This window comes from Sus scrofa, chromosome 3, assembly GCF_054392235.1.
Source record: "Sus scrofa isolate SSC_HxYL_T2T_F1_AM1 chromosome 3, Sscrofa_HxYL_maternal_Yorkshire_Landrace_v2.0, whole genome shotgun sequence".
NCBI classification, from domain to species: Eukaryota; Metazoa; Chordata; class Mammalia; order Artiodactyla; family Suidae; genus Sus; species Sus scrofa.
Window position 1 is genome coordinate 98,145,407 of NC_139385.1, and position 18,540 is coordinate 98,163,946.

The following is an 18,540-nucleotide window of genomic DNA, read 5'->3' on the forward strand; positions in this document are numbered from 1 at the left end:
TTGAGTTTTATTGTTAATGGTAGTTCACAGAGGTAATTGCTAATTGCTATGTCTAATCAAAGCTGAATGTTGAGTTTTATTGTTAATGGTAGTTCACAGAGGTAATTGCAAACAAATTTACTGGCTATAAAGTGTTTCTGATATTTAAGAAATGAAAATCCTTTACTGTTAATTATAGGCCCCAGGGAGATCCAGCTTTATTAATCCCAAGGTCTCCAGTTGTTGCTATAATGGGCCATGTTGATCATGGGAAAACAACATTACTTGACCAACTGAGAAAAACTCAAGTGGCAGCAATGGAAGTTGGAGGCATCACTCAGCACATTGGTGCCTTTCTTGGTATGAACACAAATTGCCTTACAGTGTGCTTGGGAATCCCACATGATATTTTCTTAAACTAAGTGTTGTAGTATAAAGTAAACAAAGTAAAATGAAGGCTAAAGCTTAAAGCTATTGGTTTGATGAAGTGTAGAGCAAGTGGTCAATAAAGTTTATTTTGTACATTCTATAAGAAGAAAAGTAAACCTTTTTTATTTGAGCCCATTCTTAGTTTGGTTGAATGAGTCTAAGATTCTTCAGTGCTAGGTTGTGGTAATGCTACTACTCATAATTAAATAACAGCTATCATTTGCTGAACAGCTAATATCATGAGGTAGATAATAATATTCCTACATACATATGAACAGTCTGAGGCTTATTTAGGTTAAGTTACTTTCTTAAAGTACACAACTAGTAAGTGGCAAAGCCAGGATTTAAACCCAAAGCTGTGAGACTCATATCCTGAGCTTCTCATTGTGTACTAAATTACCTCTGCCTGCTGTACAAGGCAGTTGTGCAGCTGGTGTTTGTTAATGGAATGGTGGCTGCCTATACAACTATTGGTCTGTTGTTTATGTAGAATAGATACCAGTTGGTACATTTATGAAAGTAGTTATATTCTAGAAATAGGAAGAGTTGTTGTTTGAAATTATTACATGGAAAAGAAAACTCTAAAAGTCTCACTGGTGTATTATCACTTTGCATTGTGGAATGATGGTCTGTGTTGTTCTAATTAAGATTAATAGAAAAAATAAAATTATTTTGAAGAATTATTTAGTTGATTATGTCGTGTATATTTCTTCGTATTTAGGATGTGCATATTTGAGCCCTTTAATGTCCTTGGATTTCTATTTCCACAGTCTCTCTGCCTTCTGGGGAAAAGATAACCTTTCTTGATACTCCAGGACATGCTGCTTTCTCAGCAATGAGAGCCCGAGGTGCCCAGGTCACTGACATTATCATATTAGTTGTAGCTGCAGATGACGGAGTGATGAAACAAACTGTAGAATCCATTCAGCATGCCAAAGATGCTCAAGGTACTGTGTAGCTGATTTATGTATCAGAAATGAAGTGGCTTTAAAAAAAAAAAAAAAACTGTACTGCATAGATTAGCTATTACTACATTTTGATCATTTAATTTTCCTGGCAGTTTCACAGTTATACCTGTTTTACAGATAAGACTGAAAGACAGTTGAATTTTTTTCCCACAGACATTAACTACTAAGAAAGGTGTAGTAGGATTCAACTTGGGACTTGTGACCACAGATATAGTCTTTCTTCTCCTGTTTATGTACTTGGCATGGTGTAACAACTTAGCAGTCTCAAATGCCATTTTATTTTATTTTTTTTTAAATTTTGTGTCTTTTTTTTTTTTTTTTTATGGCTGCACCTGTGGCATATGGAAGTTCCCAGGCTAGGAGTCAAATTGGAATTGCAGCTGCTGGCCTACGCTATAGCCACAGCAAAGCAGGATCCAAGCCGTGTCTGCAACCTATATCACAGCTCTCAGCAATGCTGGATTCTTAATCCACTGAGCAAGGCTGGGAATTGAAGTGTGTCCTCATAGATATTAGTTGGGTTTGTTACCACTGAGGAACAATGAGAATTCCTCAAATGCCTTTTTAAAAACTTCTCATGGAAATTTAAAACAGATATAAAAGTAAGCCTAGAATAATAAACTTCTATGTACCCAACACCTAAGTTCATAATAAGTTGCAAAGTGGTAATATTCTAATTGTTATTCCCAATTCATTTATTATCTGGAATTCTTCTCTGTAAGTAGACTCTCTCATCTGCTTTAAATAAGTTCTTAGAGTTCCTGTCATGACGAAGCGGGAACTAATCTGATTAGAAACCATGAGGTTGTGGGTTCAATCCCTGGCCTAGCTCAGTGGGTTAAGGATCCAGCATTGCTGTGAGTTGTGTAGATCGAAGATGCAGCTTGGATCTGGCATTGCTGTGGCTGTGGTGTAGGCTGGCAGCTGTAGCTCCGATTAGACCCCTAGCCTGGGAACCTCCATAGGCCTTGGGTGTGGCCCTAAAAAGCAAAAAAAAAAAAATTCTTATTTGGTCAAAGGTATAAAATTGAAACTTTTGCAAAATTACTTGGCTATCTTATCCCTTATTTCTTCACTTAAAAAATTATAATAATACCACATTCATAATTTGTACATTATTATTATTCTGATATGACCCTACTTTCACTGAGAAGAAATACTGTTTTCTTGAGAAAATGTGCCTGAAGGAGTGCATCATATTCCCCTAGGTTTGCTGGCAAGAAAAAAAAAAAGGTTGAGAATCATTGATCTAGTCCAGTTTTTCTTTTTTTCTTCTCACAGCATGACAACTAAGACCCAGAGGGTGGCAGGAACTTCCCCCAGTTATAGTTAATTTGTAATATGTCTGCATTTGGAATACAGTCTTCTAGCTTCAGTGTTCCTCTCTTTTAATTCCTCAAAACTGCCTTTGTGGAATGGGCTATGTTCTTAATGATCTTAAGGACTCTAACAAAAATAAGAGTGATAAATTTGTCAAGGATACTGTAACAGAGCAATTGGCTGAGATAGTATAAATTCCTTACATCATGGAATGCATGCTTTCTGTACCTATTCTCTGGGTCCTTTTACATTCCCGCTTATCAATTTGGAATGACTTTTTCATAATAGTGGGTTGTGGATTGCATAGCTTTTTGTGTGTGTTTTCAATTTCTTTCCCTTTGATACCTGAGAAAATTGCAGAGTTGGTGAAACCATCCAGAGAATTATCTCCTAGAATTTTGTGTGAGTTCTCTAATGAGAGGAAATGTTTAGTAAGAACAAGTAAATTATAAGATTATTTGGTTCATTCATTAAGTAAACGTTTACTGAGAACCTATTATGTATCAGTCACTGAGCTATGTGTGAAGAAAGAGTTGCTCTATATCCTAAAAAATAGTTAACAGTAATGATACTTAGTTCACTCCCAGGGTGAGATGTTGGGTTTTAACAATGAGTCAATAGTTCCTGAAAAGAAGAGGCAAATGATCTAGTGATAATAGAATTGAATTAGAATTTTCTCTTGATTTTTTTTTTTTTCCTGGAGATTATTTCTAGTGTAGTTGCTGGTTTTGCTTTCAGGATTAAGGATAGGCCTTTCTTTTCCCTAAATACTGTGGTGTATTCTTTTTTTGTTTTTATTTTTTAATCATCACAGGTGTCTATTCTTAATTCAGAATATTCTTATAATTGCAGTTTTGACATCTCTCATCTGGAATCCTTCGTTACATGTAGAAAGCAGAGAAGGGTGGGTCTAAAGGGAGTCTTTTTAGGTCTTTTGTTGGAGAAATACATCCACTGAGTCAAGAGAACGCCAGAAAAGGTTGGTGTCTTTCACTGTAAATACCTGGAATTGAAGTGTCACCATTTGTACTCTTCTTAACTCTGTCTCTTTCAGTACCAATTGTCCTTGCCATAAACAAATGTGACAAAGCTGAGGCCGATCCTGAGAAAGCGAAAAAAGAACTTCTAGCTTATGATGTGGTTTGTGAGGATTATGGAGGTGACGTTCAAGCAGTGCATGTCTCTGCACTCACGGTAAGTGCAGGCATTGCAGGGCCTGTGTGTTCAGATAGGAATGCTACGCATAATGCACATAGAATGTTATACTTAGAGGAAATTTTGACAAACATAATTTCTGTCGTTGTTTAAAAATTCTCTGAGTACTCCACAACCTGGTACCATTGCCCTAGTTTGGCAGTTTAGAAATTAGGCTCAGGGAGTCCCTGTTGTGGCTCTGTAGTAACAAACCCAACTAGGATCCATGAGGATGCCAGTTCAATCCCTGGCCTTGCTCAGTGGGTTAGGGATCTGGCATGGTGTTGCCGTGGCTGTGGCATAGACCAGCAGCTGCCTCTCTGATTCGACCCCTGGCCTGGGAACTTCCATATGCCGCAGGTATGGCCCTAAAAAGAAAAAGAAATTAGGCTCAGAAAGGTCAGTCACCAATCCAGGGGAAACTAATGCTTTTCTTACTACGAGACACTTGGAATGAAGAGAGTAAGTGGTAAATGCTCTGGGGATAGGATAATAGTAGGCTAAAGACCATTTTAAGCAGAAATGAAATCCAGTTGGTAATAAAAAGTGCTTGTTTTTAATAGTAAAAAAAAACCACAAAAAACCCTATAGAGTAAGTCTTAGGGTATTTAAGAGCGATTTAAACAACGTTTACTGATACAGTGTTGAAACATTTGCGTTCAGTTTGTTATTGATTGACTCAACGTTTCTATGAATTAAACTGCTGTAAGTTTTATACTTGTTTTGTTTGTCTGTTTGGTCGTTTTGCTTTTTAGGGCTGCACTGCAGCATATGGAGGTTCCCAGGCCAGGGGTCGAATCGGAGCTATAGCTGTCGGCCTACGCCATAGCCATAGCAGTGCCAGATCCGGCTGCGTCTGCGACTTACACCACAGCTCATGGCGATACCAGATCCTTAACTCACTGACCGAGGCCAAGGATCAAACCTGTAACCTCATGGTCCCTAGTTGGATTCATTTCTGCTGTGCCACAATGGGAACTCTGAGTTTTATAATGTTATTTGTTATGAATTTCATTTTCTTTTAAATTACAAAAAAAATTTTTTGGGGGGTGTGAAAAACACCAAGGAAGCTCAGAACCTACTTTGTGACAGCATTTTCCAATTCTCTTGTCCTATATAGGTTGTTGCTAAGTAACAATTTCTTTTTTTGTCCATTCTTATGGTATTCTATAGTTTACTCAAAATGTAGATTTTTTTCCTTCTGATCATTCACTAAAGGGATTGTACTGTATTTGACCACCTTCTTCCAATTAAGTCTCATTTTATCTTTACTTTTCCTAAATTTGTTTTCTCCAGGATGCTTAGAAGTTGTGCCTCCTTTAATAGTAAAACTATACCTCTTTTTCTCTAAAACTCATAACATGCTACCTTACTTTGTTATCTTTCTGATAAACCTTGATTGTCATTGTGCTCTGGAAGCCACATGGCAAGATTAGAACATTTGAAGACATGACCATTTTTTTTTGCCCAGGTACCATCAGATGAGTAGATAGATAGATAAATGATAGATAAATGAGTAAAGCTGCTTAGGCAAATTTAGAGGCATGAAGAGATGATTTCTGAGGAATTGAGGGTAAGAGAGTGGCAGGGAAATAAGATAGAGCTTCCTTCAAGGTAAGAATAGAGGACTACTTCATGCAAAGAAACAACCCAAGCTCTGCTTTTTCAGAGTAGCAGTTTGTAAATTGGAGTAAATACTAGGAATAAGTAGATGGGTAAGCAGAGAGTTTAGTCAGTTTTGTCTACGGTTGTGTCTGTCGTTTTGTACTCTGTAATAACTGTGAGCAATCTCTTAACAGACATGGAAAATGAAAGAATCCCTTTCCCATCAGTTCCAGTTCCATCACCACTTAATCAGCTGCATGATCTGTGAGCCCTAGAAAGCATAGTAAACACAGATTATTAAAGGTGAAAGAATCATCTAATCTAGCTGCCTCATTTTACAATTGAGGAAAGGAAAGGAAAGCCAGGGAAGTGAAGTGATTTTCCAAGGTTGCACATCCGGGTGGTTAGAATGTAGCATACAGCCTGAGTCTAGTTAGTGCTTTTTCTCCTTATTTGTTTAATAAGAGTGAGAAGTGGGAATTCACGTTGTAGCTCAGTGCTAACGAACCTGGCTAGTATCCATGAGGATGTGGGTTTGATCCCTAGCCTTGCTCAGTGAGCTAAGGATCTGGCGTTGTCATGAACTGTGACGTAGGTTGCAGATGCGGCTCTGATCTGGTGTTGCTGTGGCTGAGGTGTAGACTGCAGCTATAGCTTCAATTAGATCCCTAGCCTGGGAACTTCCTTATTATGCCATGGATGCTGCCCTAAAAAGACAAAAAAAAAAAAAAAAAAAAAAAAGAATAAGAAGTGCTTGATTTATTTATTTTGCGGGATTCTTGAGTGGATCAAATGAAATCAATGAAATTGGATAGAACTTCAGTGTAAAGTAGCATTATAAAGAAAGAGGAAGAAAACAATTGTAGAGATGGAGGAGACAGTTAAGCATGTATTTATTCAAGAGTATTAATAAGCACTAGTGGCCATCCTTATATATATGTTACAAAAATATATACATATTTTATAAATATGTATATTGTATATATTATTATATGTATGTATAGCCACTATTCCTTGCAAGATCTGCCCCGAGTCAGATTTTCTTGCTAGTCTTCTTTCCTTCCCTCCTTTTCCTTCTTCCGAAGCTTCCTTCCTTGTAATAGGATAATAGGGTAAGTCATATTTCTAATGCTTAAAAGTATGACTATTGAGGATTATTGGCTTTCTGACCCTAGTATTTACATTTACAGGTAATGTTTATTAACGTATATTAACACCTTTTTTTGCGTGTGTGTTAAAGGGTGATAATATGATGGCTTTGACAGAAGCAACAGTTGCTCTTGCAGAGATGTTAGAATTGAAAGCAGACCCTACTGGTCCAGTTGAAGGAACAGTAATAGAATCTTTCACAGACAAAGGAAGAGGGTAGGTCTGTTAAAATGATTGCTTTCTAATGATTTTATTCTATTGTTTTCATGACTTGATTATATAACAATATATTTTTAAAAATTTATTATACTTGATTTACATTGTTCTGTCAATTTCTGTTGTACAGCGAAGTGACCCAGTCATACTTATATATACACTCTTTTTCTCATATTATCTTTTATCATGTTCTATTACAAGTGACTGAATATAGTTCCCTGTCTATATAGCAGGACCTCGTTGTCTAACCATTCTAAATGTAATAGTTTGCCTTTATTAACCCCAAACTCACAGTCCATCCCACTCCTTCCCCCTGCCGCCGGCCCCAGCAACTACTGTTCTTCTCTCCATGTCTTTTAAGTCTGTTTCAGCTTTATAGATAGGTTCATTTGTTCATTTGTGCCATATTTTAGGTTCCACATGTAAGTGATATCATATGGTATTTGTCTTTCTCTTTCTGACTTATTTCACTTAATATGAGAAGCTCTAGCTGCATCCATGTTGCTGCAAATGGCATTAGGTTTGTTCTTATGACTGAGTAGTAGTCCATTATGTATATGTAGCACAACTTATTAATGCATTCATCTGTTTGATGGACTTTTAGGTTGTTTCCATGTGTTGGCTATTGTGAATAGTGCTGCAGTGAACACAGGGGTGCATGCATCTTTTTCAATGAAAGTTTTGTCCAGATATATGCCCAAGAGTGGGATTACTGAATTGTGTGGTAGTTCTATATTTAGTTTTCTGAGGAACCTCCTTTCTGTTTTCCATAGTAGTTGTACCAATTTACACTCTCACCAAAAGTGTAGGAGGGTTGCCTTTTATCTACACCTTTCCAGGATTTGTTATTTGTAGTCCTTTTCTTTCTCTTTCTTTTTTTTTTCTTTTTTTTTTTTTTTTTTTTTGTCTTTTTAGGGCCTCACCTGCGGCATATGGAGGTTCCCAGGTTAGGAGTCTGATTGGAGCTGTAGCTGATGGCCTGTGCCATAGCAATGCCAGATCTGAGCTGCATCTTTGACCTACACCACAGCTCACGGTAATGCTGGATCCTTAACCCACTGAATGAGGCCAGGGATCGAACCCGCAACCTCATGGTTCCCAGTCGGATTTGTTTCTGCTGCACCATGGCAGGAACTCCATGTTATTTGTAGTCTTATTAATGATAGCCATTCTGATGGGTTTGAGGTTGTACTTCATTGTAGTTTTGATTTGCATTTCTCTATAATTAGTGATGTTGAGCATTTTTTCGTGTTCCTGCTGGCCATCCATATGTCTTTGGAGAAATGTCTATTTAGGTCCTTGGCCCCTTTTTCAACTGTATGAGTTGTTTGCATATTTTGGAGATTAAGCCCTTGTTGGTTGCATCATTTGCAACTATTTTGTCCCATTCTATAGGTTGTCTTTTCACTTTTTATGGTTTCCTTTGTTGTGCAAAAGATCGTAAGTTTGATTAGGTTCATTGGTATATTTTTATTTTTATTTCTGTTGCCTTGAGAGACTGACCTAAGAAAACATTTGTACAGTTGATGTCAGAGAATGTTTTACCCATGTTCTCTTCTAGAAGTTTGATGATGTCTTGTAATATGTTTAAGTCTTTAAGCCATTTTGAGTTTATTTTTGTGAATAGTGTGAGGGTGTGTTCTAGTTTCATTGATTTACATGCAGCTGTACAGTTTTCCCAATACCACTTGCTGAAGAAACTGGCTTTTCCCCCATCTTATATTCTTGCCTCCTTTCTTAATGATTAATTGACTGTAGGTATCTGGGTTTATCTGGGCTCTTTGTTCTGTTCCATTGATCTGGATGTCTGTTTTTGTATCAGTGCCACACTGTCTTTTTTTTTTTTTAAGAGTCGCACCCACAGCATATGGAGGTTCCCAGGCTAGGAGTTGAATTGGAGCTGTAGCTGCTGGCCTATGCCACAGCCACAGCCACGCCAGATCTGAGCTGCATCTGTAACCTACAACCTAGCTCAAGGCAACGCTGGATCCTTAATCCGCTGAGTGAGGCCAGGGATCGAACCTGCATCCTCAGGGATGCTAGTCAGATTCCTTTTCACTGAGCCACAGTGGGAACTCCCCACACTGTCTTGATTACTATAGCTTTGTAATATTGTCTGAAGTCTGGGAGAGTTATGCCCTCTGCTTTGTTTTTTTCCCCTCAGGATTGCTTTAGCAAATCTGGGTCTTTTATCGTTCCATATAAATTTTTGGATTGTTTGTTCTAGTTCTATGAGAAATGTTGTGGGTAATTGGATAGGGATTGCATTGAATATGTAGATTGCTTTGAGTAGTGGGGCCTAAATTTTAACGATATTAATTCTCCCAATAAGGAGCATGGGATATCTTTCTATTTCTTTGAATCCTCTTTAATTTCCTTGATTAATGTTTTATAGTTCTCAGCATGTAAGTCTTTTACCTCCTGGTCAGATTTATTCCTAAGTATTTAATTTTTTGGGGTGTGATTTTAAAAGGCATTGTATTTTTGTATTCCTTTGCTAGTATCTCATTTTTAGTATACAGAAATGCAACCAATTTCTGAATGTTACTCTTGTATCCTATTCTTTTGCTGAAATTTGTTGATCAGTTGGAGTAGTTTTTGTATGGAGTCCGTAGGGTTTTCTATATATAGCATCATGTCATCTGCATACAGTGACAATTTTTTTTTTTTTTCTTTTTAGGGCCACACCTGCAAGAAGTTTCCAGGCTAGGGGTCAAATCGGAGTTAAGCTGCCAGCCTACACCACAGCCACAGCAAAACCAGGTCTGAGCCACATCTGTGACCTACACCACAGTTCACAGCAATGCCTTATCCTTAACCCACTGAGCAGGGCCAGGGATGTAACCTTTGTCCTCATGGATACTAGTAGGTTCATTACTGCTGAGCCACATGGGAACTCCTACATATTCAGTTTCATTTCTAGTGATCTGTCTGTTCAGATGATCTGTTTCTTCTTGATTCAGTTTTGGTGGCCTCTATGTCCCTAAAAAGTTGTCCATTTCTTCAAGGTTGTCTAATTCATTGACATATAACAATATATTGTTTTTATTGCATGTTATTGTAAATCCATGAACAATATTTTCAAAGCATTTGTTTTGGAAAGTATTTTATTGCACTAGCACACAGAACACAAACACAGTTATCAGTAGGCCATAGCAATTATCTGTGTACATTTAGTAGTCATATTTAGTTGATTTAGTAGTTCATTTTGACTTTTTTTTTAGCTGAATTGGTGAAGCCTTATAGTCTAACATAAATTGGAATAAAATAGTAGTTGGTACATTTTAGGGTTTCTATTATTTTTTTTTTTTTTTTTTCGGTCTTTTTAGGACTGCACCCACAGCATAGGAAGTTCCTGAGCTAGCAGCTGAATTGGAGCTGCAGCTGCCGGCATACACCACAGCCACAGCAGTGCCAGATCCAAGCTGCATCTGTGACCTATATCACAGTTTGTGGCAAAGCTGGATCCTTAACCCTGAGCGAGGCTAGGGATTGAACCTTCATCCTCATGGATACTAGGCGGATTCTTAACTTATGGAGCCACAACATGAACTCCCAGGGTTTCTAAATTCTTTATGTCCTTACCCATTAATATAATATATAGTAAGATATTTGGAATAGTGTTCTCTTTAATTTCCCACAGTATCAGCAAAAGAGGTCTTTTCACTGCTGAACAAATTATAGAAAGGGGACTGAGATTCTCTCAGAACACTCAGCTGTCTGCACCCTTTACTACAGTAACCTTACAAGAAATGTTTTTTGTGTATTTTTTTATTGTGGCAAAAGTTGCATAACACTAAATTTACCATCATAACCGTTTTTTAAAATGTATTTATTTATTTTTTATTATTTTTTTTAGGGCTGTGCCTGCAGCATATGGAAGTTTCCAGGCTAGGGGTCGAATTGGAGCTGCAACTGCCGGCTTAAACCATAGCCACAGCAACACTACATCAGAGCTATGTCTGACCTACACCATAGCTCACAGCAATACCAGATCCTTAACCCACTGAGTGAGGCCAGGGATTGGATACTAATCAAGTACTGCTGAGCCACCATGGAAACTCCGATTTTTTAAGATTTTTTAATTTTTACTTTATTTTACTTTTTTGGATGTACCCACAGCATGTGGAGGGTCCCAGGCCAGGGATTGAACCCTTACCACAGCAATAACCAAAGCTACAGTAGTGATAGCACTGGATCCTTAACCCAGTGAGCTACCAGGGAACTCTGATCTTAACCATTTTTAAACATACTGTTCACTAAATATACTCACAATGTTGTACAACAGATCTTTAGAACTTTTCATCTTACAAACTCTATACCCATGAAGTACTAATTTCCCCTTTACCTACCCCAGCCTTTGGCAGCTACACTTCCCTAGTTAGTTCAGTAATTGCTTCTATGATTTTGACTACTTTAGACACTTCACATTAGTGGAATCATGTAATATTGTCTTTTTTTTTTTTTTGGCTGCACCTGTGGCTTGCGGAAATTGCCAAGCCAGGGATCAAACCTGAGACACAATTGCAATTCAAGCCATAGCAGTGACAATACCAGATCTTTAATCCACTACACCACAAGTGAACTCCAGGATTTTCTTTCCTAAGGTTGTATAATACTACATTCTATGTATATACTGTATTTCCTTTATCCATTCTTCCATTGGTGGACATTTAGGTTGCAATTGTGAAGAAATAGTTTTATAGTATGGAAAACTGCTTGAGAAGTTGAGAAGTAGTGGAATTAACCCTGTGTGTACATATTATATATATTTTAATCTCATAAAGGTATCTTTGCTCTACTTAAGAAAGTACTATAACATCCTAATAATGGATTAAGAATATATACTTTTATTTTCATATTAGTCCTGTTACTACAGCTATAATTCAAAGAGGAACTTTGAAAAAAGGCTCCATTCTGGTTGCTGGAAAGAGTTGGGCAAAAGTACGCTTAATGTTTGATGAAAATGGAAAAACAATCAATGAGGCCTGTCCTAGCATGCCAGTAGGAATTATAGGCTGGAGAGATCTCCCTTCTGCAGGAGATGAAATTCTTGAAGTAGAATCTGAGGTATATCAAGCTTAATTCCTATACAGTAGATATGATATAATGATTTAAAATATTAGTCTATAGTTATGTGTAAGTATATTGATGTTAATAAACAATTCAGTATTATATAAGGGGATGTGGGAGTTCTCTTTGTCTCAGCAGTTAACGAACCCAACTAGGATCCATGAGGATTCGGGTTTGATCCCTGGCCTTGGTCAGTAGGTTAAGGATCTGGTATTGCCGTGAGCTGTGGTGTAGATCGCAGATGAGGCTCAGATCCTGTGTTGCTGTGGCTGTGGTGTAGGCTGGCAGCTGTAGCTTCGATTTCCACCCCTAGGCTGGGAACCTCCATATGTCATGGGTGTGGCCCTAAAATGGAAAAAAAGCGGGTTGGGGGGAATATGAGGGGGACTAGTGATGTCATTCTAATGTTTGGATATAGAATTTATAAGAATTTGAGATAAGATTTTTAAGTAATTTCACATTTACACAATGCCTCCATATTAAAGTTTTATAAGCTCTCAAAACTTTAAAATTAGTGGTTTCATGTATGAGTTAAGCTAATTTCATAGTGGAGGGAAAAAACTAGCAGTTACTGGTTTCTATTTAGTTAAATAAGTCCCACTTTTTTCCTTATAAAGGCAAGGGCACGTGAAGTTGTTGACTGGAGGAAATATGAGCAAGAACAGGAGAAAAGTAAAGAGGATCTGAAGTTAATAGAAGAAAAGCGAAAGGAACACCAAGAAGCACATCAGAAAGCCCGTGAGAAGTACGGCACTTTGTCCTGGAAGGAGAGATCGTTTATAAAGTACAAAGAAAAAAAACAGCAGCAACCCTTAAAGCTAAAAGAAAAAGTAGAAAGAGATTCAGATGTACTTCCTATAATTATTAAAGGTGACTTTTAAAAGATTTTACTTTACAACTCATTTTGGGATTATATCTATTTCACCATTCCCAAATTAACTTGGGCCATTAAATTTAAGCCAGTATTATTTCAGTATTTGAGGGGGAGTTTTTAAAAAATTGAGATATAATTGACATGTAAGCTTATATTAGTTTCATAATGATTTGATATTTGTATATATGATGAAATGATCACAATAGGTGTAGTTAATATCTGTCACCATGCATAGTTAAAAATTTTTTTCCTGTGATGAGCACTTTTAAAACTTAATCTCTTAGCAACTTTCAGTATATAATATACTGTTTATTATTACCTATAGTTACCATGTTGTTTATTACATCCCCATGACAAATTTATTTTATAACTGGAAGTTTGTACCTTTTGACCTCCTTCACCCTTTTTGCCCGCCCTCCATGAGGGGAGATTTTCATTTTTGAACTAAAAAAAAAATTTTTTTTTTCAACATCTTTTTTTTTGGGGCCACACCAGTGACATATGGAGGTTCCCAGGCTAGGGAGCTACAGCTGCCAGCCTACACCACAGCCACAGCAATGCCAGATCCGAGCTGCGTCTGCGACCTACACCACAGCTCACAGCAACACCGGATCCTTAACCCACTGAGCGAGGCCAGGGATTGAACCTGCAACCTCATGGTTCCTAGTTGGATTCGTTTCCGCTGTGCCGCAGTGGAAACTCCTTTTTAAAATTAAAAAAAAAAAATTTTTTTTTTTTGGCTGCACATTGCAGCATATGGAAGTTCCCAGGTCAGGGACTGGATCAGAGCCTCAGCTGTGACCTATACTGCAGCTTTGGCAACCCCAGATCTTTATTTCATTGCACTGGCCAGGGATCAAACCTGTACCCCCACAGCAATCTGAACTGCTGCTATCAGATTCTTAACCCACTGCACCATGGCGGGAACTCTGGGAGATTTTATTAGTAAACATTTTTCTTTCTTTCTTTCTTTTTTTTTTTTTGGCTACTCCTGCCCCATGCATAAGTTCCTGGGCCAGAGATCAAACTTGTTCCATAGCAACCACCCAAGCTGCTGCAGTGACAATTCAGGATCCCCAGCCCACTGGGTCACAAGAGAACTCCAGTAAACATTTCTCTTGTGGATTTTGTTGTAAATGTACATGTGGTTTATCATATTTTATTCAGTTAAGTAGATACTTATAATGCTAAACCTAAAGAAAAATGGATTTCATGGTAAATGCCATTCCTATTATTGCTTTAAATAGATTACTGTTATTTTTTTGTCTGTTAATGCTTAACTTATAACACCAGTAATTTTAAACTTTTGCTGTATTTAGGTGATGTTGATGGTTCTCTTGAGGCCATTTTAAACATTATGGATACCTATGATGCTTCACATGAGTGCGAACTAGAATTAGTACATTTCGGTGTGGGTGATATTAGTGAAAATGATGTTAACCTTGCTGAAACATTTAATGGTAAGGATTCCGTTTCTTGTTTGTTTAACTGTGTTCCCTGGAACACATTGTGAACCTTCTGTCTTTTGTTGCTTGGCTAGTCACATCTGACATTTACTCCCATCAGCCTCTCCTTCCCTCTTGACGTCCAGTCTCTGATAGTGATTGAAGGCAAACCGGATGTTCAGTATTGCAGCCACAGCTTTGCTTGTCATTCTTGTACTGAAACCTTGGGGAACTATTGCAAACCCCACTAGCATTTCTTGTTTTTTTTTTTTTTTTTTTTTTTCAAGGTACCATTACTGCCCCCTCAGCTCTCCCAGTTCCCCACCAAACCCAAGTTTGGTTCACACTTTTGAGTACTCCTAAACCTGTAATCAGTCTGTTCAGAACTTTCCTTCATCTTTTACTTTTGTTTTGTTCACTTATAATTTTATTGATTTATTTTTATTTTAATTTTTTTTTTGCTTGTTAGGGCCATACCTGTGGCATATGGAAGTTGCTAGGCTAGAAGTCGAATAGGAGCTGCAGCTGCCTGCACAGCCACAGCCATGCCAGATCTGAGCTTTGTCTGAGACCTATGCTGCAGCTCATGGCAACACCGGATCTTTAACCCACTGAGCAAGGCCAGGGATCGAACCCACATCCTCATAGATACTAGTCAGGTTTGTTTCTACTGAGCCACAGCAGGAACTCCTGTTCACTTACAGTTTTACAAATCATGTTTTTCTTAGATCAAACCTTTTAGCTTTAAATGTCATGAAGGCAGAGGGACTGTTTATTAGTCAAACTTAGCATACACAGAAAGGGTACTCGTATCTGCATGACTGTCATTTAACTAGTTTAACATCTAGGCAAAGCACCAATGTTATTGTGTAATTAATCATTTAGGAAGGAGGTCCTTCATGACCTAACTTGATTAGAATTAGATGTTACATCTACTACTGAAAAGCTGTTTTCAGTAATGCTGGTTAATTCAAAGTATTTTATGGGCACTGACTATACTATGTAATGTAGGTAATGTGGTATGTTAAATGGTCTCTTTCTTTCTTTTTTAATTTTAATTTGCCTGCGATGTGCAGTGGCTTGATGTGGGATTGCAGTTCCCAGACCAGGGATCAAACCTGGGCTTTAGCAGTTGAAAGTACCAAGTTCTAACCTCTAGACCACCAGGGATCTCCCCTTGAATGATTTCTTAATGATAAGATTTTCAAGGTGATTAAACTGTTTGCATTAATTTTTTCCACTTGTTTAAGGCAAGAGTGGGGGGCTTTTTTTTTGCTTCCTCCACTCCCACCCCATGGTACTTGCAGTTAAATACATTATTTGTTCTTTGGTAAAATGGTCAGTTCCATGGATCTTCTTTCATTTCTTAAATAGCTCTTGAACTTTTTCAATTAAGTAACTATAGTTAACCCCTGAACAGCAGGGGTTTGAACAGTGGGTCCACTTAGATGTGAATTTTTTTCCGTAGTAGATACTATAGTACTACACACTCTGAGGTTGGTTGAGTCCTCGGATGTGGAGGAACCACATTTATGTGGAGGGTGAAGTATAAGTTATACTCAGATTTTCAACTACATGGAACATCTGCACCCCTAACACCTGTGCTGCTTAAGGATCAGCTGTATTTTTTAACATCTTTTGGACAGTCGAGTACCTAAGTGTAAACCACAAAAGTTGCAGACTATAAGATTGTAGTTAATAACAGAATTTAATAATAAGTTTACTATTAATAGTAATTAGTTTTCATGAGAACAAACTATAGAATTTAGTGAGATGTGAGATATAGTGAGATGTTTCCCACTTGCTTTTAATTTACGTAGGAGATAATTTAGATTTGAGTTTCTGCTTGCAAGACAAATTAAATGCAGTTTTTGTGCTACTTTATTGATTGTATTTCTGCTTGCCAGGTGTTATATATGGCTTCAATGTGAATGCAAGCAATGTTATCCAGCAGTCAGCTGCAAAAAAAGGAGTAAAAATTAAACTTCACAAAATCATTTACCGTCTTATTGAAGATGTGCAGGAGGAACTGAGCAGCAGATTGCCCTGTGCTGTGGAAGAGCACATAATAGGTAATTGTTCACTGAACATTCCCTTTAAACATTCATATCTTATCTGCTGTAAAAAACATTTGAAAGCAAAATTTAAGGGAAACATATTTCATTGTTTAAATATGTTCACTGTTCCAACATATATCCTGTGTTCTAGAAAAAATTACTATGGATAAGAGTTCAGTGAAACTTCATATGAATTACAAACACTTGCCCCTCTGCAAGATGTGTTTTGGCAGTGAGGATACAAAGGTAAATAAGGCAGCGAGAAGTTGCCTTCAAGCTAGATATAAAAAACTATAATTGTAGTACAGAGTAGATTGGGATGGGAGGCATAAAGATTACTAACAGTGTTGTGAAAGGACAGTTGATTTTGTACTGCAGCTAGCAGAGAAATCCACCCTGAGAAGAAAATTCACTTTACATTTAAATATTAAGCATTTAAAAACATTTTTTCTAACGTATTGGCCAGACTTAAGGCTAAATTTATTTAAGATGGGCTGAATCATTTTATCTGTTCTTTTTCCTTCCCACATACAGATTTTTTTTAGGTTACCATTTTATTTTGATGATAGTTTTAAATTTCCAGAAGAATTACTGGAAAAGTATAAGGAGCACCCTCCTAGTACGGTAGTTGTTTACATTTTGCCCCATTTGCTTTAGTCCTCCCTTTCCTTCCATTACACGCACACATTTGATGGACCATTTGATAGTAAATTTGAGATACTGTTTTCATTTGCCCCTAAATGCTTGCGTTTCCTAAACACAAGGATGTTCTCTCCACAGAACAAGTCTCAAACTCAGGAGGTTTAACATTAATACTCTTATCTAAGTTACAGTCCATTTCAAATTTTGTTCATTGTTCCTAAAACGTACTTTACAAGCATACAGTTTTTCCTCAGTTCAGGATCACAGATCATAGTTCTCCAGTCTTTTTTGACCTTGACATTTTTGAAGTATGTAGGCTAGTGACTTTGCTGGATGTACTTTAATTAGGATTTGTCTCATATTTCCTTATAATGAGACTCAGTATTTGCATTTTTGGTCCACAATACAGATTTTAGACTTTTCTGACCTAAACATGATCACAAAGAGATTTGTATGTTCTTATGCTTAGAGCATTTTGGAAAACTGTGAGACATGAGAAGGTTTCTAGGAGTAAGCAAGCATCAAATAACACTAACCATAGAAAGTTGGTACATTATAGTGTGTGATACCCTGTTATTATTGGAATTTAATTTTCAGTCAGTAAAAAAAGTAAGCTCAATAACAGAATTGAGATATAAATTACCAACGGTGAGATTAAAAATAAATCAGGTAGGAATTCCTGTTGTGGCTCAGTAGGTTAAGAATCACTTCATATCCATGAGGATGCAGATTTAATCCCTGGCCTTGCTCAGTGAGTTAAGGATCCAGCATTGCCGCAAGCTTTGGCATAGGTCGCAGATGTGGCTTGGATCCCATATTACTGTGGCTGTGGTGTAGGCCAGCAGCTGCAGCTCTGATTTAACCTCTAGCCTTGGAACTTCCACATGCAATGGATTCAGCCCTAAAAAGACCAAAAAGAAAAAAGAAAAAAAAAAATCATTGAATGAGCCATTCTAGGAAATATATTGAGGAAAACTAGGTTTTTGTGGAGCAGACAGAAATTATACTAACTTTACCAATTGTTATTATCTTCTACTGCATTTTATTCAGCCGAAGAATAAAATTTTTCTTTGATTCATTCTTTTGGTGAGCACATTTTTGTGATTTTCTTTTCCAAGAATACCCAAGGATTTTCATCCTTTTATTTCTTTTTTATTTTTATTTAAAAGTTTTTTATTTTTTATCATCACAAACATTTTTGAGTTAGAAAGTGTTTGAATGCATTGCACATTCTAAGTTTCCTTTTGAACCAATTAGAAAGCAAAATTAGCTATCCTGATGTGCTCTCACCATAGGACTGATGTTCCAGTTACCTTTTGTTATGTAACAAACCACACTAAAACCTAGTGGCCACAACAACTATTATTTTATTTTGCTCATGAGTTTGTGATTTGAGCAGAGCTTGGTGAGGAGGGCTTGTCCCTGCTTCATGCAGTGTCAACTTGACTGAAGGCAGAGGTGTTACTTCCGAGATGACTCATATGCCTGGCAAGTAGGCACTGGTTATTGGCTGGGAGCTTGGCTGGGACTAAGGATGAGGGGCTTTTTTTCCTCCCCACATGGCCTTCTCCATATGGTCTGGGCTTCCT

The 18,540-nt window shown here is 37.4% G+C and overlaps 1 protein-coding gene across 35 annotated transcripts in view; it reads left to right on the forward strand.

Moving 5' to 3' along the window:
* The window catches only part of MTIF2 (mitochondrial translational initiation factor 2), a 41,255-nt gene that overhangs the window by 19,745 nt on the left and 2,970 nt on the right, over positions 1–18,540 (forward strand). For 19 of the 35 annotated variants that reach the window (XR_014841915.1, XR_014841917.1, XR_014841916.1 and 16 more), the window contains 8 exons: positions 179–339; positions 1,179–1,355; positions 3,751–3,890; positions 6,736–6,860; positions 11,726–11,930; positions 12,551–12,803; positions 14,127–14,267; positions 16,160–16,324. Coding sequence is in view for 21 of the 35 variants with exons in the window: in XM_085019205.1 (XP_084875331.1) it covers positions 179–339; positions 1,179–1,355; positions 3,751–3,890; positions 6,736–6,860; positions 11,726–11,930; positions 12,551–12,803; positions 14,127–14,267; positions 16,160–16,324 (1,367 nt within the window). In the remaining 14 variants the exon portion in view is untranslated. Of the gene's footprint in view, positions 1–178; positions 340–1,178; positions 1,821–2,226; positions 3,891–6,735; positions 6,861–11,364; positions 11,931–12,550; positions 12,804–14,126; positions 14,268–16,159; positions 17,888–18,540 lie in introns of those variants that run through there. The other 16 variants (XR_014841920.1, XR_014841919.1, XR_014841921.1 and 13 more) reach the window with 7 other exon arrangements.